Source organism: Maylandia zebra, linkage group LG17 (assembly GCF_041146795.1).
Source record: "Maylandia zebra isolate NMK-2024a linkage group LG17, Mzebra_GT3a, whole genome shotgun sequence".
NCBI classification, from domain to species: domain Eukaryota; kingdom Metazoa; phylum Chordata; class Actinopteri; order Cichliformes; family Cichlidae; genus Maylandia; species Maylandia zebra.
Window position 1 is genome coordinate 7386692 of NC_135183.1, and position 22977 is coordinate 7409668.

General features: G+C 40.0%; 1 protein-coding gene across 1 annotated transcript in view; it reads right to left on the minus strand.

Moving 5' to 3' along the window:
* Positions 1–22977, minus strand: part of col24a1 (collagen type XXIV alpha 1) — an 86782-nt gene that overhangs the window by 11446 nt on the left and 52359 nt on the right. The window contains exons 23-47 of the mRNA XM_004562127.3: positions 22550–22603; positions 22014–22058; positions 18823–18876; positions 17797–17850; positions 16418–16471; positions 15815–15868; positions 13865–13918; positions 13718–13762; positions 12952–12996; positions 10184–10237; positions 9449–9502; positions 9281–9334; positions 9063–9116; positions 7792–7845; positions 7306–7413; positions 6791–6844; positions 6499–6606; positions 5985–6038; positions 5409–5462; positions 5211–5267; positions 4417–4470; positions 3764–3817; positions 3141–3194; positions 1922–1975; positions 1120–1227 (exon numbers count right to left, since the gene is read on the minus strand). Of these exons, the coding sequence (XP_004562184.3) occupies positions 1120–1227; positions 1922–1975; positions 3141–3194; positions 3764–3817; positions 4417–4470; positions 5211–5267; positions 5409–5462; positions 5985–6038; positions 6499–6606; positions 6791–6844; positions 7306–7413; positions 7792–7845; positions 9063–9116; positions 9281–9334; positions 9449–9502; positions 10184–10237; positions 12952–12996; positions 13718–13762; positions 13865–13918; positions 15815–15868; positions 16418–16471; positions 17797–17850; positions 18823–18876; positions 22014–22058; positions 22550–22603 (1488 nt within the window). The remainder of the gene's footprint in view (positions 1–1119; positions 1228–1921; positions 1976–3140; positions 3195–3763; positions 3818–4416; positions 4471–5210; positions 5268–5408; positions 5463–5984; positions 6039–6498; positions 6607–6790; positions 6845–7305; positions 7414–7791; positions 7846–9062; positions 9117–9280; positions 9335–9448; positions 9503–10183; positions 10238–12951; positions 12997–13717; positions 13763–13864; positions 13919–15814; positions 15869–16417; positions 16472–17796; positions 17851–18822; positions 18877–22013; positions 22059–22549; positions 22604–22977) is intronic.

A 22977-nucleotide genomic window follows, 5' to 3' on the forward strand; every position in this document is an offset into this window, starting at 1 on the left:
TGTGATTCTTTTTAACATGAGCATGAATTGTTAAGTTATTTCCAAAAATTTCATTTATGATGTCACAGTGAATTCTGTGCCAACTTAGGCACAAAGGGCAAAGACGATAACGACAAAAGGATTTATGAAACCTGACAGTTTTTTCTTGGCAGCTTGAGTGAAAAACTAAAACTGATTCACAGAAAAGCTGAAAATTATTTGAAAGGGTTTCTCCAAGACTCAGAATCAGCCGCTTTTAAGCAGCAGTTTGATTTAAAGACTTGAAGTTAAGGAGTGAAGAATGTCCTTTATCAAGTAAAACAACAACGGCCCTCTACTACAGCAGACCTGAAAATTTGCCTTCTTGTGGAGCTGAAAGTAAAAAGTGATGCAATGTCAAATCATTGCATTACTTTTTACACAGCAATGTAAGACATGTTACTATATTTAAATTAGACAGATATAATTTTAAGGGATTATTCACGTTCTTTCAACACCAGTGCAGTTGGGGATGTTACCAATGGGAAACTGTATAGTTTTAGTTCATCTGAAAAGCATCAATGGCTAAAATTAGCCTCACTAGACTTTCATACAACATTATCTAAATGAAAGCCAGACCAGTAGGACTTGGCTTTCCAACTTGGCTAAAAGGCCTTTTGCACGCATGTAATCCCAGTCCACTTTGGCTGCATATATATTTGGAGAGGCCCAAAATGAAGAGGCCAATCAAATCAAACAAGACATTTAATGATCAGTCCAAGTCTCCAGTCCCACTCATACAATAACAGATGGAAGGAGCTGGAGTAAATCTTTGGTCACTTGCAATTCCATGAGTCCCATTTGTTGATTTTTGTGGTGCTACAGAAAGCACGCCGCAAGTCTCCAGTAAAGGAACTCCCCTGTTGACAGTTTAGCTGTGCAACTACGTCTTTCGACTCCTTCTGCGACCAACATTAACAGTGCTCATGGTGAAAAACATTCAACTGAACTCTGCTTTTTAAATATATTTCATTAATGTGAGACTATTGAATTGCCTAAAATAGTAAGCTAATCAATTACTTAAGGCTACCGTAGTTAGCGTTTGCTATAATGTTAATCCCAACACCAAGGAAACGCTGCTGTCTATATGTCACCGATTACCTGTCGACCTTGTTTTCCTGGGAGTCCTGCTAAGCCAGTTGGTCCCGGGGGGCCATCAGGGCCTGGATAACCCTTCATTCCTGTGAGCCCAGGTAAACCAGTCGGCCCCTGTTAAATGACAGTGTCAGTTTCAGCCAGAGGGGCATTTAAAAATACCATCAATCTTTTCGTAAAACATCACTTTCCGTCAATAATCTCGTGACTATATTTACACCTGTGATTCTTCCTCTGATGCTTAGCCTGAAGCACTGAAGTCCACCATCTGGATCGTTAGAAATTACAGTAAAATATTTATCCTGGTCTTCTCTGTCTTCATATTTGTCAGTTACTTTGTCTTTCAGTTACTTCGTTTTATTTTGAAGGTTGGTTTTCTTGTGTGTCTTGCTCTGGGTTTTGTCTCCTGTCTTTGTTCCTTTCCTGCCTGTTTATTTCCAACTGTGTCTCATTGTCAGTCATCCCTAAGCCTGTATGTCTAGTCTTGTCTTTCTCTTTGTGTAATCATCTGCTCCCAGATGTCCTACTTTTGTCTTTAGTGCCTTCCTCATAGTTTGATTTAGTTTAGTTTTTGCATTTTTATTGCAATCATGTTGGGTTTTGGCTTATCAAGTTTTTTAAATTAAAGCTCACATCTGTTTATTTTCTCAATGATCACTGTTGATCTTGTGATTTTTTTTCTTTTAAAGGAATGAGAACCGTGTAGACATATGCAATAATTTGATGATGCAGAAGGTTCTCAGCTAATGTAAAGAGGCGGCTGCTTCTCTTTAGGCCATTCACTTAACTGAGCTAATATGATGCTTACTTCAATGCCGGGAGCTCCAACCAGACCTCTTGCACCTTTCTTTCCAGCCAAACCCTAGAAAAACATAAACATGAAAAATAACATGTGCATTAAAAAGAAAACACAAATGTTTTAGTATATCACTCTCTACACAGTAAAAATGTGATTTTTACTATACTTCACAGAGAAATGTTTCAGATTTTAGTGAAAATCACTGAATACTGTTGCAAGAAATGTCCAGTTCAAAACCTTTATGGATACTTTAAAACCATAACAGCTAAAAACATCAACCCAGTGACAGTGATTTATTCATAGTCCCAGAGAGATATTGTTTAAGAAATGCTTTATCAAAGCTGTTAATCTAAAACAGGCATACAGAAGATCCTCAAAGTTTCCAGTGTTTCCTGGCAGGCTGCTAAGTTCTCAGTGCTTCTAAGCATATGGAAATACAAGTTCCATGTTAAGGTATTGCACAAACTTAATTTGAACTCGAGTTTGGCGAAATCCACTGAAATGGTTGGATAGTATGTGAACTGCTTATATAATCACTCTTCTATACAAGCTGTTTCGCATGTGGTGGCGAGTCAGTCATGTCTGTGACACTTCAAGATTACAAAAGGCCGTATGGAACCTGATCAAGGAGCGTCAAAGCTGTTGCACAGGGAAATCATAGTTATGCATAGTTATGCAATTAGAAAGCCTGTGAAGACTGAGGGCTCTAAAGAACATGAGACTAAGCAAGCAAACCTGTTAGTTCAAGGTAGCACATGTTAGTAAAACATATCTGCATTTTAAGTATCAAAGAACAAAAAGCAATGAGCCATTAATAAACATCAGATTAAATATTTGAGAAGTTTAATGGTGCATTCAGGGTGTAAGGAAAAGCTGCAGTTCCCTGGTTGCTGTCCAAACTTCATTGCTCCAAGCATCTTTTTTTTCTTCAACCGCCTGCTTTCTATCTCGATGAAGTAAGCAGAATTCTACCACAGCTGAGCTAAAATTATCTAGCGTGACAAGCAGCTTAAACATCTGTAGCAGCATGCTCCTGTGGTGACAGCTAAAAAAATGACAAATTGGGGATTTTGGTTAAATCTGTTTGCATCTGGTTTTGTACATTTTCTACTGTCAGGTGTAAATCAATCATTCCACACAGAGAAGAGACCAAATTTAGTGATTTCCTAAACTATTCACATTATTGAAAAGCTGTATTATGCTGTATGTGAATGGTGTCAAGTCTCACCGGAGCTCCTTTTTCTCCTTTTGGGCCTGGTTCTCCGGGGGAGCCTGGAGATCCCTGTGCGAAGGAAGAATACACTATAAAGTAAGTAGAATATAAACATGCAAAATATTATCAAGCTGTGTAGATCTATATAAAAATGATATGCAATATTATGATTATAAGGAATATCCTTGTTTACCCTACTTCTTAATCGAGTCACTTTTAACACTCCACAGCATATACAGTATATCCCACAGTATAGATCCTAATCTAATAGGCATTTTCCTGTTAGGAGAACAATCACACTCTCAAACTGAATAAAAAGTTTTGATTTAAAGACGTACTTATCTGTCACCCTTTGAAAGAACACATTTAGATATTTCATATATTTATCATCACCACAATATGGCCAGCACACAGTAGAGATATTTAACTGTGGGTAAATGTAAAAAAACAACAGATTAAATAGTGTTGCTACGGCTGTGTGGGTTCTCTGCCATTAGGTCATGGTAGTCTTAAGCTTGAAAATAAAAAGGCAACCAGACTTCTTTAAGTCTTCTTTAGCTCTCATCCACGAGCCTTCTTCAGTCTAAAACTTCGGTTTAGTTCTTTGTAAATTTTTAGGCAGCTGTTTACTGACTTACCGGTGGGCCTTGTGGTCCAGAAGCCCCACGAGGTCCAGGGGTACCGATATAGCCCTGAAACATAATTTTCAGATTTGATAAGTAACTTTTTATTTGTGAATAATACATACACATCATTCTCATGTTCTTTACTAAAGAGGGAGCCCAAAAGCATAATTAATGTCTATACCCAAATGCCTCTTTTCCACCTGCAGTAAAAACTCAGAGGCTCCATAGTATCAAAACTAGGATTTTTTTATATTATCTATAACTGCACCGAATTAAGCTATTTCATCCATTTACTTAACTAACCAGTCTGTCTTTTGTCCTGTCTAAGGAAACTACAGAATAATACAACAAAAACAAATGCATCTAAAAACCAAAATGTTTTATATGTTAACGACAATGAAGATTTTTGAATTTGGAGACGAGTTCACAGACTAGCACAGACCCCCCCAGTTAATACGTTGCCATCACCGTGAACTTGTGCTCAAGTGTGTGTACTTCTTGGGAAAAAGCAACAGATTTTCTCAGCCTTATTGCTCGGATTTTGGTAATCCTCTCCAACATGTGTGGTCTGCTCTTCATGCGAAAGGGGCAGCGTGGAGTATAAACAACAATCAAGCAGACTGAGCGGAGTGCCGTGTGTCTGACGTTTAATGGTTCGTTCCTACCTGATAGCCTTCATCCCCCGACTCTCCACGCTCTCCTCGTTCCCCTGGAGGCCCCTGCGTAGACAATGAATGCACACACATGAATGTGCATACTGCATATACATACATGACTGTCTTTTACCTGCACAGCTTCAGGTGAGCTGGGCACCTACTCAGACTCACTCCCCACATATCAAACACATGAATCTCTCTGAACGTGATTACAGGGTACAATAAAGCAGAGGCTGGCATTGTATTGCTTATACTATACACTGCAATTCTGTGCCAACTTGAAAATTCAATACTACTGACGTGCAGACAGCCAATACCTCCAACTGTTCATGCAGTGTAGCCTCTGTCAGTAGTCATCATGACTATTGCAGGGGAAATGCATCTTAGAGAACACAACTGTTGTATGACTGCATGACTCCGGGGTTTCTAAAGCCGCTTTATGCTGATCCTCCTTTGATATTAGTTTAAGAATGAGCCACTGTGAAATATGCTGAATCCTTGTGGTGACTTAGGTATTAGGAAGAAAACTTTAGCTGTGCCCTGTGTGTGAGGTAGCCGTTTTGTCTCTAACTTCTCAGTCAGTAATTAAGACACAGAAGGTTGATAATCGCTTCATGCACATGACAGATTTAGGATAAGAAACTTTAACATTCATTTTTTATCAATGAGTGCATTTGGTGCTAAAATCAGGAGCTGATCAGGATTAACTTTTACATCCAGTCTCAATCTGGTATTTAAATTGCTTTGGATAAGCAGAGCAAGGAGAGATCAGAATGGAGAGTTTAAAGGAAAGCAAGACCTACTGGTTCACCTAAGGGCCCTGGCAGTCCTGGGGTCCTGTTGTCCTCGCCTGGGTAACCCTGGGATGTAGCAAACGCAAACATACAATCATAGATGAGTGGATGTAGATTGCAGGCAGATAATTTAGTACTTTAAAGAACTCTGAATAACCTAAGAAATCCAGTTAAGGACATAAGTCACAAATTCAGGTATCAAATTACCTTTTCACCTTTGGGTCCTGGCGGGCCAACGGGCCCAGGCTTTCCAAGGTGCCCCTAAAGAAAAAAAAGAAAACCTGACTATTGTACGTAATGGGGCTGCCACACTTATGCTGGCTTTTAATCAGAACTGTTTTTTAGGGATAAACAAAATTCCATATATTATGTCAGATTCAATCAAGTCTGAAGGACTCTAAAAGCACACATGCACACACAGATTCACAAAAAACATTAGCAACAAGCATTAGGCTCTATTTGTGTAGAATTTGTAAAGATATTTTCTGATATCTAGTGTTTTTGAGGATATCTCAGGCTACCGAGAAAAGCAAAGAAGGATGACTGATGTGTCAGTCATCCTTCTTTCTTCAATAACTGTGAGTAAAGTGTTCTGGCATGAAAATCTCAGGGCACTGTACTCATGGGGTTTTGTGCGTTTCTGAGCATGTGCACATATGGTTGTTAAGTTTTCGTGTGTGTGTGTGTTTATCCCACATGGTTATACAATACACATTCATGTATACACGAGTGAAGACAAAAAGACTGTTTTCATGAAACCAAGTTTAGAAAAGAAAAACTTACTGGGTATCCTGGAAGTCCTGGTTGCCCGTCTATCCCCATGACTCCAGGCTGACCCTGGAAGCAATGCAGAAAATGCGAAATAAGGCCTTGAATCAGTCATGGTGCTTCTGCTTTGCTTTTTAGGTCTTCTCCAGATAAATATATCTTTGGCAGGCTTATAAATCGTTGATCCACAGCTATATCAAAGTAGTCTCAGTGGTTCTACTGAAAGGGGAGCTGAAAAAATGTCTGGCATCCTCCTAGCTTGCCATCTCTTACATCTTCTTGCTTTGGTTTTAACAGTTTGCTTTGGTTTTAAAATTCTGAGTTCGATTGACTTCAGCAGTATAAAGAATTAATTATACACAAGATGTGTCTTTTTCCCCTCTCTAGCCCATTATAGCTAAAGGTTCAGCTGATACAATTCCACAGATTCAATTAACAAACATCATAGACTGCAGGCCACACCTTCAATATAAACTGTGGCTTGCAGTCTTCAACACCTACAGTAGTAGAAGAAGAAATGGGACCTTACAGATGTGCCTCGAGTTCCCCTGGCACCTTTCAGTCCTGGCTCGCCCGGCTGGCCGATGTCTCCCCGAGCGCCAATCTCCCCAGCAAGACCAGGAGGACCCCTCTCTCCCTGTAAAAGATTGTAAATATAATTAAAAGACATAAAAATTAGTATTATTAATAAATCTTGCTGTTTTCGTTTTATTGTAAGCAGGTTACTTTAAAAATAAACTATAAGACTAGATGCCTCAGTGGCTCTCTGTGTTAAATGTGCCCTTTGTGTTAAATGGAACTTGGCTGATCAGGATATTTACTTTCTTTCCGTGCCGTCCTCTGTTTCCTGGGGGACCCACTTTTCCTTCTGGACCCTGTAAAGTGATTGCCAGTAAATTATATTGCTTAAAATACGTTTTAAATTATCCCAGAACAGACTCTGTCATATTCTGGATTCTATCTCACTTTATTGCCCGATGTTCAGATTAAACACTAACCAGCAGATACTGATACACTAGATACACTCTGAATCTGCGTCCTTCCCTCCAGATAACAGTGACCTTCTTGCTCCTTGTCACCCATGGCTAGACTTGGATCTGTATCTCCAAACACCAAGAACCTAAGATCTGCAGCTCTCAGACCATGCTACACATCCAAAATCTCTGACAAGGTAAATTTATCAACCCAGTAGCAAAACGTTTTTATTGAAGAGCAGAGTGACCCCTACTGGGAATCAAAGGTATTATTTACAGAAATGTGTCTCTAGATTTCCCTCATTTACATGAAGTTTGCTGTATTATCTGAAAGTTAAACTTTGGGACCAATATTAACTTACACGGAAGCCCTGTTTCCCAGGCTCTCCAGGTGGCCCCAGGGGTCCAGGATCCCCTTCTGTCCCTTTCTCCCCTGGCTCCCCAAAAGGCCCACGCTCTCCAGGTTCACCCTGGCAATTTGACGTAGAAAGAGGAAAACAGGCACACAAGAAAAGAGTAAAAGTAAAGACAATTCAGCAACAATAGAATAAGCTTTTATTATATTACCACTAGAAAGATGGAAGATTTGGGGCAAACTAACATTACTTTCACCCGCTTCCGTAGATTTTAATATCATACTCAAATCCAGTGTGAAATTAAGTGGATATACTAAGTAATGCAATGAGATTCAATGTACCACTGAGATGACCTATTTTGGAATCCTGAGCTAATCTGCGGATGTTCTAACATTTTGATTTACTATCATAGGGTCAGTCCTGCTAAAATAAATCTTTTGCCTCCCTGGTTCATTTGATCAGAAATAATCAAGAACACACAAGTCAACCAACCTTGGCTCCATCTTTTCCCTGAGGTCCGTCTTCACCAGGGGGACCGGGAGGACCCTTAAAACATAAAAACAGTTTTAAATACATCTGCTGTAAAAAGTTAGAAATCAGCAGTTCCTATTACATCTCAACTCAAGTGCCAAGAAAACTACAATGCATCTATGAATTTTTACTTCAGTTTTAATTGGAGCCGTTTATGAAATAGACATTGATTCTTAGTAACAGGCATGCTGCTTCTGGAAATCCTCGGCAAGTTTAAATAATACTCTGCACAACTTCACATCCCTTGGTAACACAAGATTGTTTAATAATTTGTGTAACCTGTGGTTACGTGTGATAAAAAAAGCTCCCAGCCCGACCTAATCCAACCTACTGCATGCATGCATCCTCAAATATACTTGCACATCACTTCAATGTGATGAGAACTAGACTTTACTTTACTTACTCTTGTATTTATAATGTGTTTGTTTAAAACAAAAATACATTAAGGGATAATTATTTTTGCGTAACCAAAAGGCAAAAATCATGCAGCGCTCTCTAAAATGGAAATAGATTCATGAAAAATTCAAATTATGTTGAAATCCACAATATAATCATTTAAACTATAAAACCTAGACCTCATAGAACATCTGCACTGGTAAGATCTCCATGGAAACAACCATACTGCCACATGTCACATATGATCCAGGTTTTTGTTTTCCATCCAAGTATTTGATAGAAAAGCATTGCAGATTTAGCTCGCTTCCTCTCACACATTTTACATAATCAAAATAGTTTTAAGTACATATGAGGAACTTAAAATACATGAAATGATGAAAGGAAGATAGAGACTGGGGCATAAAGTGCGTGCATGTTTGACAGAAGCCGCTTGGCCCCTCTGCTGCTGACAGCTTATATCCAGTACTCATGGGCTGCATCGTGCCATTCTTTGCAATAAGCCTCGACTTAATGAAACACTTATCTAACACACAATGTTTTTGAATGGATCTTGCACAGTTAAGCCCTGTCATGTTAAAAAATCTGCCCACGGACAGCCAGCCATTCAAAGCTCTGCCTAATTCTGTGCACAACACGGGAAGATGAAACTAAAGCAGTCTGTTCCATCTACATATATATATAGTTTATACATCACACAAACACTCTTGTATTTCTACTTTCTTCTGGCAAGCGGATAAAACATCTCTGTCAGAATGAGGGGGGTGAGTAAATATACAACTGGGTTAGGGTTACCCGAACACAGGGAAGGAAGGGATTAGCAAACTGCAGTCACTCACTCTCATTCCCTCCTGCCCCTGCTCCCCTTCAGCTCCTGGAGGCCCAACATCACCCTACAGGGAGACAAACCACAACAAGAAGCTGGCTGGAGGTCAGAACACACTTACATATTTGCATCACCCGCTGTTTCACTTTCAATGAGCGTGCCCATTGATTTGCAAATTAGTGGAGCAGGAAGAAGGCAAAGGTTCAAGAATTATAACAAGACAGTACAAACCTTTTCCCCTGGCTCTCCAATGGCACCTGGTTCTCCCTCTAAGCCTGGTAAACCCTACAATGATGGGAAAGAGAACCATAGGCAATATTTCATTTGCATACATTTGGATAGGATTGTCAAATAATACTCATAATCAATAAAGCATCATGAGCATTTAATGTAAAGTACTTCAGGTCCTTGTTCTCCATCAGGTCCAGCCTCTCCAGCAGGTCCTCTGGGTCCCTGAAAGAAAAAGAACCACCATGGCTAAAGCACACAAACACAATGATTCAGGAATCTCATTAACTTCTACATCAGGAACTTAAAACAAAATAGAACAAAATAGATATAATAAAAAATTCTAGCATGTAATGCCCCAACTTTTAATTATATGTCTAGTCTAGAAAAAGAACTGAGAGATGAGATTGAATGAGTCTGAAATAAAAAGACTGAAGACCAGCCAAACACACAAGATGAGACCTATAACATAAACCGAGCATCTAGCATTACAGAAAGCTCTCACCCTTATAAATATCTGTATCTGACTGTTTGACATTCCTCCTGCCCCTGTGGGGACTGAAGGAGTTCCAGGCAAATTAAGAATTTGAAGACTAAGCCAAAAAGGGAGGCACAAGGTGGGGAGCATTCAGGTGTGGTGAAAGCAGAAGAGGGAAGAAAATAAAGAATATCAAATATATACTCCCTCCCCCGAAATGATTCTCTTTCTGCTAAGATCAGAGCTTCTCGTGTGATTTAAACTGTAACAGCTTCTCCCTCGCGAAACTCGTGCGAGCATCTACGGGCGAGCGCGTTCTCCCCGCTGTCATTACATGTTCTGCTGAAGGTGTTTTTCACAGCATGCGGTTTGTTTGCAGTTTCCTGTAACAACCACATCAATGCAGCAGGAAAAAAGCGCATACTTACTGGTTCACCTTGGGCTCCCCTCTCCCCGGTGCTGCCTGGAATACCTGGTTTTCCCTGGAAACATAATCATGAGCTCAGTGGTGATTCACTCAAACATCCTGTGTAGTTAACAGAAGTCATGCACGGCTTCTCGTCATTACCAACACCACCATCATTATCACCACAATTTCCCGTGTGGCCACACATACGCGATGGCTGAGTTTAATATTTCAAGGTTGCCTGACAGCTACAGACACAACACAGAAACTCCAGGATGAGACTCTGTTTGTCGTAGTCCAAACATTGTATAGCCAAGACACTCCAATTATGTGACCAATGGCATTTGTTTTTATGCCTGTGAGCTAAATTTGCAACATCAGAAGTTTTGTGGCTCATGAAGCAGAGCAGGTCATCTGCTAATTTAAAGGTTGGTGGTTTAATCCCTGGCTACTCCAGTCTATGTGCCAAAGTATTCTTGGGCAAGATACTGAACCTTGAGTTACTTCTCGTGCACTTATCGAAGAAAGTATTTAGACACAAAAGTGCGTATGTGATGAGACATGAGGTATAAAGTGCTTTATACAAACAAGTCAATTTACTATTTAATTCAATAAGGTAAGTCCTTTGGATATTAATTTAGAGCAGCATAGCTGGTTAAAGTCCAATAGTCCCAGTCAAAAGGACATTCAACCGCTAAAAATCATTTACTGGCATTCCTGAATGGAAACATAACTGTAATTTGGCATCTTAATCCAGAAATAATAACATCATTTACCATTTACTATCATTTTGATTAAAGAGCTTGTGCACAATGGTGGTTTAACCACTACAGAAACATAAAAAATGATTTTGTTAATTCCCAGTGCTGTTAATTTAGGGCTTCTGTAGCATTGCTTCCGTCTACTGAAAAGGTTAGACACAAGGGAAAAATATGTTTTCAAACTGTACACGAGGTGAGTGAAATGAACTAAGGGGAGAAGTACAAAAAAGCACAAAAGCCAATGACAATTTTTAAAGTTCACTTACTGTTTAAAAACAAGAGCCAGTTAGAGTAATGGGCTAAAAAAAGAGCGTGGACCACAAAAAGATTTATGAGCAGCAGTCACAACCACTGTCAGCTGCTTTAACTTAACAGAACTGCCTTCGACTGTGAGCTTCATGGGACATGACATCACAGATAGCATCGTTTTCTCGCTATGACTCAATTGGTTCTTTTTTCTCTTTTTTTTTTTTTGCACAGAGAAAATAGGAATTAGAATGAGTTACAAGTTTTGAGAGATATTTTATTGGGCACAAGATGGCGCTAAGACGTCAGAGTTGGAAAAATTGAAACAATGCTGCATCTTTGGCAGCAGCAAGGAAAGGTAGAGAAAGTTCCTTTAAAAGAGTGCAGTAGCAGCAACAGTGGGACAAAAGCTACTGTCAGCAGAAACTCCTCGCTGTGAGGTGAGGATGCAAGCTGTGTTTGGAAAGCACACAGGTTGAAACAAGTCCCAAGTTTGTGCTTGATGTCCCGTCCAAAGGATGGCACGAATGTACTGAACGAGTGTTTCACTGTACCGATGGCTGACTGAGAGAGAGAACGCAGGCCCAGACGCGTCTTTGTAGGTGTTTGTCTGATAAGAATGATTACCAACAATCCCAAAGCGTCAACTGTTCAGCCAAGACATGATTTGTGGGCAAGTAAAGAAGCTCATTTGTCAGTGGTAAATGAAGACAAGCCAAACAACAGCACGAAAAGAAATGAAGGTGATAAACAGCATATATATCTATATCTATCTACATACACACACATACATACATATTAGAGAGAGAGAGTAGCGAGCTAGACAGATAGATATGACTGCTGTGAAGATCATCACTCCATAATTAACCAGCCCACATGGAGCCATTTTTGATTGTGCCACTGATCTCTGCTGTTTACATGCTTTTGCCATCTGTTGATCAGTTATTGCAGCCTTTCGCAATGCATCAAAACTGCAATTCATCATTTGATCAATAATTAATTGTAAAAACCAAAAAAGGGTTGGAAAAAAAAAACAAAAAAAACAACAACCTAGGGCTCCTAAAATCTGCCAAAAGTCTGACTGTGGCGTGACCTGCTGCATCTATTTGTTCAAATATCCCACTGAGTATTTACTGTGGTCACAGCTCTTTGATCCACTCTGCATGCTTAAAAGTATCCTTGGTGAGATACTGAAGCCTGAGTTGCCCTCCATGCTTTCACTGGAGTGTGAACGTGTGAATGTTAGATATAGCGAGCACTCAGACATAGAAAAAAGTGCTGGAATGAATGGGTGACTGAGCAATGTTATACAAAGCACTTTGAGTGATGAAACAGAGTAGAAAGGTGCATTCCATTTCTCTTAATAAACCCTTATCTAATCTGCAACCACGAACTGGATAAACAGTTAAGAAAATGGATGGCTGTGATTAAATGAAATGAAACAGGTCTGGATGAATGTCTTATTTGGACTTTGAACACTGTAAACGGGCTTAAAGTAGTGAAGATTTACTCCTTATTTCTTAAATATAAAAGAAGGAAATTGTGTTAGCAACTGAGACATAATAATTTTAGTACCGCGCAACGTGCGAAACCTTGAAGTCATGCCAGACGAGCAGCAAGGAGCGCATCATCACATGCTGATGAAGAGCGCAGAGTGTGTATTGTTAGTGCAAATAAAAAGATTCTTCATGATAGCTTTAAAGTACTATTCTACACTGTTGCTTCTCAAAAAAAAAAAAAAAAAAAAAGCTTTAAGAGACAAAAGGAAAGAAATATTACTCACAGGCTTCCCAGGAGGGCCTCTCTCTCCTGGATTTCCAGCCTTGCCCTTCAAGAAGAAAAATATACATATGAATGATTAACGTGTATTGAAATACGTTAGGTTAACTCAAATCAAACCCATTACCATGTCTGATGGTGATGCAGTTCCAGCTACTACCGCACAGCAGAAAGACGGATGTTTGACATTGACCGCTCAAACATCGAGTTTTAGGGAATTTCTCCCATATGAAGACAAAAATGTGAGTGTTTTACAGGAGGAATAAATAAATGTGTTGTTCATTTATCTTCAACTGCATGATGGCGCAAAACAGCCCAAATGTTTACTTTCATCCTGCTACTCTTCAGCTTATTGAGATCAGGTTTCTTTTACTACAGACCGCCAGCAGCACAGGCGAATTACATTTGCGTCTAATCCGCCACAGGGGCAACTAGACCAAAGCCTCCCTCTGAAGATAAAAACTGCTTAAAGTCTGATGGAGCTTGTGCACCGGGCAAGCCGTTGTTGTTCTTGATGCTGTTTGAAATCAGACGCACTCGTGACCTTTCCACGAAGTGAATGTGCATCTTCAAGAAGGGGGGCGTGCTTGTTGGCTTGTCTGATGAAGCTGGATGACGCATATTTTATGACTTTTTTTATTATTCTTGGCTTCAGACAAATTAAGCTACGTAAATGTACTCAAAGGCCTTCAAGTATATGTAAAACACACAGCATTCCCTGTTTCTCTCTTATACAGATGTGAAAACACGTTGACCTAAAGACTACTTACTATTAAGCTTGGCTCTCCTTTAGGTCCGATCTCCCCCTTTTCACCCTGAAAAACATACCACCGTTTGGAACGAGATTTAGGATAAAGCCTCAGCTAACACACAGGAATTAGTGTCAATTTCCTACTATATCTATACCATGATGTTACCTTGATGCCCTCAGGACCCAGTTCTCCCGGTGGGCCATCTGGACCTCGGGGTCCCTGTGCAAAAACAAGACGAGCCACACCACTGAACATCACTCAACAAAGAAAGAACAGTACGTTGAGCATCTAAGCTCTCACATGCCAACTATGGGTAATGAAACAGCACCACCAGCAAAGTAATTAGTCTGTATTGTTTGTCTGTTTGGGGAGGTGTTCCAGCCTGATGTAGCAGCCTCCCACCCCCACAGAGATTCAGGGGTTTCACAGCATTGTAGCGCCACCATACAGAGACAACGATCTATAACACCGACACCCTCAGCCCCCCTCTTTTTTTTGCTCCTGTCCATGCTTTTAGACCTTTCAGCTTATCTCTCCATTGAGTCTTCCTTTTATATCTCTTCCTTTGAGGACAAATCTGCTGCTATTTTGCTTGAGCCTCTCGTGTCACTCTGCTCTTTTATCTTCCTTGTAGGATTTATCGTTATATTCTTTTTCCTTTTGTTCACCTCTCCAACCTCAGTCTTGATTTAAACACCATTGAGTCATTTACTTTTGCCTAATCTTTCATGTTATAATGGATGCTATGTTCCTTTATCTGTTTAATCTTGTAATAGTGTGGAAAAAACTTTTCTTAGTGGCACGGACACTAACTGAAGGCAGGTGACGTACATTCACCCCTGCAGTGTGGCACTGAGGTCATGGAGCAGTAAAATTATGACAACACTGAGTTGCCATAAGGTTTGCTGTCATTTTAAAGGTCAGCTTGGTCAGCTTGGCTGCCTGTCTCACAACTAACCAGATGTTGACTGAGATTCATATTTCTTCATGTTTTTTGGTGGGAAAATAGGCAAAGCAGTTATTTAGTTGTTTCAATAACAGCTGTTTTTTAATAATTCACTTTAGTCAGTTTTCTTTGGCCTACAATAAATCACATGCATTTACAATGACTGATGTATTTGACCTCAACAAAGACAGAACTGACACACGTGTGGATTATGTTAAACAACTCAAGTGGCAAGTGTCGTATGTCTTTCTGGGCAAAATATGCAGAAGGAAGAAAACATTCTGAGAATTAAAGAAGACGATCTCAGATGAGAACTAAAGTAATGTGGTAGTAACTTATTACAATTATTTTTTCTCCTAATAGGACACATTCAACTAGAAAGCTGCTGTTTGGTGCAGAAGCTACTGTAAGTGGATGTAAACTATCAATTTAAAGAGGCGATTTTTGCAAAAATAAAAGTTTGAAAAGTCCAAAATGAGCTTCTGCTTGCTTACGCTAGCCCAGTATTTTACAAGAAAGCACCAAACTTTTAACTACCTTGCTGGTAAAAGAAATTTGGAAAAGCTGCTTATGTGTTAACAATTAAACGATTCTTCGGGGACTTTTCTAAATGTCAAGATACAAAACAAAAGAGTTTGTTTCCAATCAAATAAAAAATCCAATCTTTTTTTTGAGGGCAAACAGATTTCTGTTAATACCACAGGACTGCAGTAATCTTATTAAAAGATAGCAGGACATGCCGTGGCATGTATATCTACCAAGTTGGTTCAGGATTTAAATTTGCTTCCTCCTTAATTTCTGCTGCTGCAGAATTTAAATTCTTAGAAAATCACAAGCACAGAAACCAGAAACTGTTCTTTTGCCACCTGTAGGTGTTGTTCTTCTCTCTGCCACACAATGTCCCACCAGCATTAAATCACCTCACTGGTTTGACCTTACAATGATGTCTTCTAACACTAGACTCATGGTGCTCGTGAAACAGTTGTAATTGCACCTATAAAGAAGCTTGGGCCATGTGGAACGACATCCACATGTCTTTTAATTGCTTCAAGCTCTGGTTTATGGGAAAGAAGATGTGATGTGAAACAGACAAACCAAAGGTCTGATAAGGGAAGTTTTTTTTAAGGGACTGATGCAGCTTGTGCCCAAATGTTACAGTCTCCTCTTACCCTTCTACCCTTTGGCCCAGCAATGCCTGGACTACCCCTCGGTCCCGGTGGACCCTGTCAGAAAAAAAAAAACAGTGTGGATATAGAAGTGAAATTAGTGAGAACATAGACCAGGAAATTATAAGAAGAAGGGAAAAAATAAGAATAAAGTTTGAAGGTTTTCATAATATTTGGTGGAGTTATGGTTATAATATTTAGATAAAATAACTATGCATCTTCTAACCACATCATCACTAATGCTGTGAACCTACGGCATGCTGCACAAACAGCTCGGTGGAAATGATCTTCAGCCAGTTAGACGCACTGTTTACTGCTCCACGCTAAATTGTGAGAATGGGGGAAACTGATGTATCAAATAGCCCTCATAAACTTTGGGTGTTTACAAAGACGAGCGTGATCCTTCAGCACAGTTTAAGGGCCCAAGAAAATCTTGCAATTTAGGTATTTACAGACATCCAGCCGAGACACTTGGTACAGAAGATGAGATTCATTAATACACAGGGAGCAAAAAGTACTCAGCAAAGGAAATTGATGACAAAAAATACACATATAGGGAGGTATGCATGAGGTTAAAATCCTGCATGTTTTTGTTGCTCCACTTACAGGTGCACCTTGCATGCCGATGTCCCCTGGGCTCCCTGGCAACCCTGGATAACCCTGACACCAAAAAGAAAGGGGAAAACATGTCACTCTTTATTGATATCGCCTACAAAATCATTTTTAAAAAGTAAAAGCGGTAACACGACATAAAATATCCAGGCTTATCTGCACTATGCTTTGGGATCAGCAGCTAATCTGGGGCAGCGGTGAACAGAACTGTGTTTCATATTATGTTGTCTTAGAATGGGCTCCAGGCTGTTCGGTGTTGTGGTTCTCACCCACATTTTACAGTATTTTCCTATAATTATCTATGAGGGAATAACACCCAAAAGTCAAAGAAAGTCACTAAAGACTAGAACACGTTCCAGAAAATGCTAATCCTGCAAATTGTCTTTGAACAGAAACAGAATTTCTGGATAAGATCATTGTAATCTGTGATGATTACACAGCACAAGCCTCTAAACTCAACCTCCACTCCTCGTTAATGTGGCTACATTACACCACCAACTGGTTCACACAAATCACTGCAATCCCTCTCGCAGCTCACAAACATCTCTCTCCTTCTTAGCCAAATGTGCACGCTAGCCTTTTGACTGCCACCAGATTAGTTAGGTCAGGCCTGGGGCCCAAAGCCACAGACATGGAGTCAATCCAAGGCCCCTGGACAGTGTAGGATGTAGGCCAGCTTCTCTTGAAGATTCATGCAGCATTACAGCACATATAAGAAACACTGCTGCACTGGACACTGTTTTTACTCAGTCTCAGTAACCCACAATCAATGGGCACTATGTTTACTCAGTTTATACACAGCTAGGTTAGTGTTACAATGAGGTACAAACTGTGAATGACTGTTAGTGGTCTGCTACACTGGTCAGATTCTCCATGCCTGTGGGTAGCTCTAACTAATCCTTCAGTACATTCGATAATATTACCTATCTAGAGATTAGATAGGTGTCTAAAAGAGCTAAAAGATTCTCGTAATCTCCAAGAATATAGTATCTGCACGTTTATTTGCAGCAATACTCTATATTGTGCTGCTGTCAGTATATTACTGCAAATTTACAGTGAAAGGTTTCACTATGCAAACACCTTCAATAACAACACTGTGGAAAGATCTATTTTGCAAACATTTGTACCTTCAGAAGTTGCAACACGGAGTAATCTGGAACTTGGGTCTCTAGAGGGTCTGCCTTCATTTCCAGGAACTAAAACATGTAACATCTGCCAAAGCTTACAGCCAGCATCGCTTAGTGGTTCGAATTTAACTCATCATCTTTAGCCATTAGTTTACTGTTTTAGTCTATTAACCCTTTTACCGTAGGTTTGTGAGCTGTCAGACAAGAAACGGAGAGCTGCAGAATATCCTGAGTGACTGCACTTACCCTGGGCCCCTTCTCTCCGGCTGGACCTGTTGGACCTGGTGGTCCCCGGTCACCCTGGAGGAAAAGGAAGAGTTGATCATTAAACCATGACCTAAAACCTCAACACGCATTCACATACATTTCTACTTAATAAAAGCCATGAAAGTGGAGAGGAGCTTCTTTAAGTGTAGAAGGTAAATGTGACAGTGGTGTACAAATAGCAGATACTAATATATATATTGTCTTTGGCCCTCTGCACAGTATAATAAAAGCCAAAGGTAAGCCCAGCTGATCAGTAAAGCTTCCAAGGGCTTTTTTTAACCTCTGTAACACTTGTTATTCCACCTTGTCTCACACAGGGATCAGACTATTCGTATGGAACTGTTTTGGAAATACTTAGAGCAGTATTAAACAAATATTATCCATATATCTATAATGTGAAAAGAATTTTTAGGCTGTCAGGGTACAGCTGGTGATGACAGATTGAACCAGGAGGAGGATTTTTGTGTAAGAGGAGTAGGAGGACAAGCAAGAATCTGACAAGCAGATGGCTTCCCACCACAAGAACATGTTCTGACAAACGGGCCTTCTGGATAGGAAGGAAAAGGGGCTGCAGGTTGAGATAGAGGGAGGGAACAATTTACTGTACAGAGATTAAAAAGGTGTGTAATGCTGTGCACGTTTACTCGGCATAAGCTGAGGTGGAAAAAGAACTTTTAAAAAAGCACTGTGTCAGAAACAATTATATTTTGGGAGTTTCTAACATCCGTAGACAAGCAAATTTGTCTAAAGAGTATTGTAATCAAATGTTCACTTTCATTATAGCTTGACATTCGGCAGAGTGCAGGAGGGTTTAAAGGAAATAGTGGTGATGTGGATTTGACAATATTGTTATGGATGAGGATGTGAGAGTGTTGAGTGTTTATACAAGCACGTGTTCTGGGGCTCGTGGGCCTCAAGCCATGGCCTAATTATATAGGTCTGCCACTGACAGGCAGGCAGCTCATGCTGTCTGACAGCCTAATGACAGAGAAACACACACCTCACCTTTTCACCAGGAACTCCTATCACCCCAGCTATCCCAATCAGGCCTGCTGGACCCTGGAGAGGAGAGGGATAGCGTTAAACAGAAACACATCACGAGAAGTTATATCTGCGCAAAAACCCAATCTTCATTCATCTAAGGGTTACTTCCCGACTAGTCATGACACCTGGAATGTGAGAGGTCATAAATTACAATCTAATGCTTACATAAGCAAAAATGCAGGCGCTGCAAAGATGAAGAGAAACCTGAAGGGGTGAAGATCATTTTTACCATCTCGACTTTCACGAGTTTTTCCTAGAAATAGTGCTTAACTAAAAACACTGAGAGAAACAAAGGAAAAGTAAACACATCAATATGTGCCAGTAACCATGCTATAACAATATTAATTCCAAATCCACTTCACAACCCATGTGGTATTGATACTGGGCCGTTATTCAACAAAGCCAGAACAAATGGCTGCAACCTTGTTGTGACTGCTGAAACTAAACTGTTGTCTGGCAAAAAAGAAAAAGAAAAAAAAGTAACAAATAACACATTTTTTAATCGCACAATTGCAGTGGCTCACGTACTACGTTCACACTGCACTCAGCGACAAGAAAAGCTATTTTGCGAATGACTCCTTGTGGGGGAACCACCAGAAAATGTAAGTATGGAAGTTATTAGAAGAGCTTAACCATTTCCAGTTTAGTCATGCTGGGACGGGAGAGTGGGGGGTGGGGGTGCTATAGTTTGAAGCGGTGCCAGCTGCTTCACTGGATAATCTGGAGTAAAATGGCAAAATGTCTCAGTGGCTGATTTGACATTCTGGCAGAAAAGCGCAGTTAAAAAAAAAAGAAAAAAAGTTTGTCCTCGGGTTTCTAAATATGCGAGTATGTAAAGTGAGAATAAACAGGAAGGAACGATGTGAGATGTGCAATTATCACAAATCAGACTGAAGCCTCAGGATTAAGAGTGCATGCATTGCAACACCAGATTTCTGTGTAATAATTCAAACGATTGCCCGACAGCAGAACACGCCGGCCAACCACTAAAGCCATTGTGGTCAGTCTGCTGCTGTGGCTGTTGTGTGGTTCCCATGACTGACACAGTTAACACACTGACACAGACTCTTTGGGAGTGCTGTTCTTACTTTCACCGTACAGACACATATATGTATGCCTCTAAATGTAGAGGAAGGAGAGAGTCCGAGGCTTAGACCAAAGTGGCAGACAAGAAACAGACCATGATGACAGACACTTTTTTTAAAATGTTTTTTCTCCATTTGTCTGGGCCTAACAGGCTAACAGCCTGAAAGTTCGTATTATGACCTTGGGGTGGGGGCTGGGGGGGGTGGGGGGGGCTTTAAATTGACCTCAAATCTCTTAATTGGGATGTGAAGCAGGATATTGTGGTGCCCTGTATCACTTAACAGAAAGACATGGCTTCAAAAGTTTTTCCATGTGAGGCCTTGACAGGAGAGCTTTAACGGCAATGTTTTTAAGGCCATTTGGTCTCTGAGCCACAGCATTAATAAGACCTTACAGTCAAGGAGGAAATACAGCCAAAGTTAGATTTTAATAAGAAATTCTTTTTAAGAAGGATCTTTAAATGAATGTGAGTACACTCTGAGTCAGTGACACACACGCGCGCACACACACGCACAAAACATAGGTGAAGTTAGTTGTGAAGTGGAGACTGAGATGAAAACAGAACAATCAGCAGATAACCTCAAATCAGCCAAACTATGATCTTAAAAACTCAAAATTAAACCGAGAACAGTTTATGGGAGGCCTTAGAGCATAGATGTCAAACTCATTTTACATGATGGGCCGCATGCAGCCCAATTTAATGTTAGGCAGCCCAGACTCCTTTTTGACTGTGTAAAATAGTCTAACTGCACAAGTTACAGAAAAAGTTCTGGCAGCTTTTTTATTTAATTTATAGAAAATGTTCTATTTTATTGATTTATTTTACTTTGGATAGAAAGTAATAAAAAAATAAAATAAACCCCCGCATTTCTGCAGTAGATACTAAAAAAACAGGAACTGTAATTTTGTCTGTTACTTCATTACTGTACTATGAATGACTGTGGAGGAGTTCTTTATCAATAGGACAGGCTGTAAAATTTATGAAAATACATTTAAAAGCCTTCCTTCCCATTTTCCAAAGACATCCATCCAGTGGGCCGGATTGGAGTGTTTGCCAGGCCAATTCTGGCTCCCGGGCCTTATGTTTGACACCACTGCCTTAGGGTGATATAGATGCACTCAGTGAAGACAGTTTGACTGAAACCCCTTTGGATCGACTCAGGGCTTGGAAGTTTTCTTTTTTTTAAGCATCTTAGATATCTAATTTATCTGGAAAGTGATGTAATGGCATTCATTAGACCCTCCATATGTTTTAGAGGGTTTTTTTCCCACTCTGCAGAGCCCCATGGTTCCTGTTTGGCTTCAAAGGCCCTTCTACTCAGTAACAGCTCTCATATGTGCAGTGCTGCAACAAAGTCCAGCAGTCCCACTTGGTTGCCTCCACTATGCACAGAATGCAAATATTAGCATTAAGGGGCCTCTGGGAAAGACCAGCATACTTTGAATGGTCAGAACAGTTGCGTGCGTACGAGAATCTTACAATTATGTCCCGGCATTTCTCTACAGTATCTGTGTCAAGTATAAAACCCAAAGACAGACGCACGAAAGTGTGATTTTTGCAGTTAGTTGATTTCTTTACAACCAGTCCTGACACAGATGTTTTTGGGTAATCGATAAACAGTCCAACATTTCTGTGTTAACAATTTCTCTGTAAGTATGATTCATGCACAACAGCGTGTCAAAAAGGCTTTTACAGGCTTTGAGCCATAAAAAAAATGGACAACACAAATGAGATCACTTCCACAGAGGATATCTGTTCTACTGAGAAGTTCCACCAATTCTGATTTAAAAACAGTACGGTATTTGGATCGCAAGAAGAGAGATCCAAAATTTCTTAGCCTCAAAAGTAGGTCAGTAAAATAGTGATGCATGAGAATGTGTTCCTGTAACCACTTCCACAGTTGCCACAGAGAACAGTTAATTTACTGGAAGCACTTCATCAGTATAAATCTAATAAAAGCTATACCACAGCCCTGCACTCTCTATAAAGGGATCCAATGGAAAACTACTAATCCACAGTACACCGTCTGTTAGCTAATGTCATTAGAGGTGTGAAAGAAACTTACTTGTGGTCCAACTTTTCCAATATTTCCCATGTCCCCTTTCTCTCCCTGCAAGCAGTAAACATCAGACAATGTGCTGGTTAGCTTCCTGTAGTTAAACAGATCACTGATTTGGTTCTCACAGGATATTACAAGTACAAAAAAAAATCACACACATAGACCATGGGACTACATGTATGATTGCCATCATGTATGATGATGTTTTTTTGGAGAAAAACAAACTCCAGAATAAACTGCAGCTCTCTCATAATTAAGGGCATGTTTACAGCATTATAAGTCTAGGCAATAAGCACCTCGCAAGGGGAGGAAAGCATGAGACCAATAAAATCTTGATGTACATAATACTAAATTTATTATACCACATTACAGCCAATAAAAAAATAAAAGAGTAGGGAAAAAGTCTACAGTTGACTATATTACAATGTAACGCCATTTTTACAACACTTACGATTTTTCAGTGAGATGATGATGTCATGTGGCATTTGAAATTGCCACAAACATGCACTTACGTATACGGTGATTAAGTGATGGGATCTCACCTGTAAACCCTCGGAGCCAGGTTCACCGATGTGGCCTTTCCTTCCAGGTCTCCCCTAAAGGTCGACAGACACATACACGTGAACGTAAGTATAAATGCTGATCGAATGATGGCAAAGCTTATTTTATTCCATCCAGTCGGAGGTGATTCATCCTTATGAACCACCTACAAAAGGCTTAGCATGAGTTACAGTGGAGCAAAAAAGTATTTAGTCAGCCACCGATTGTGCAAGTTCCCCCACATAAAATGATGTCAGAGGTCAGTAATTTGCACCAGAGGTACACTTCAACTGTGAGAGACAGAATGTGAAAAAAAAATCCATGAATTCACATGGTAGGATTTGTAAAGAATTTATTCGTAAATCAGGGTGGCAAATAAGTATTTGGTCAATAACAAAAATACAACTCAATACTTTGTAACATAACCTTT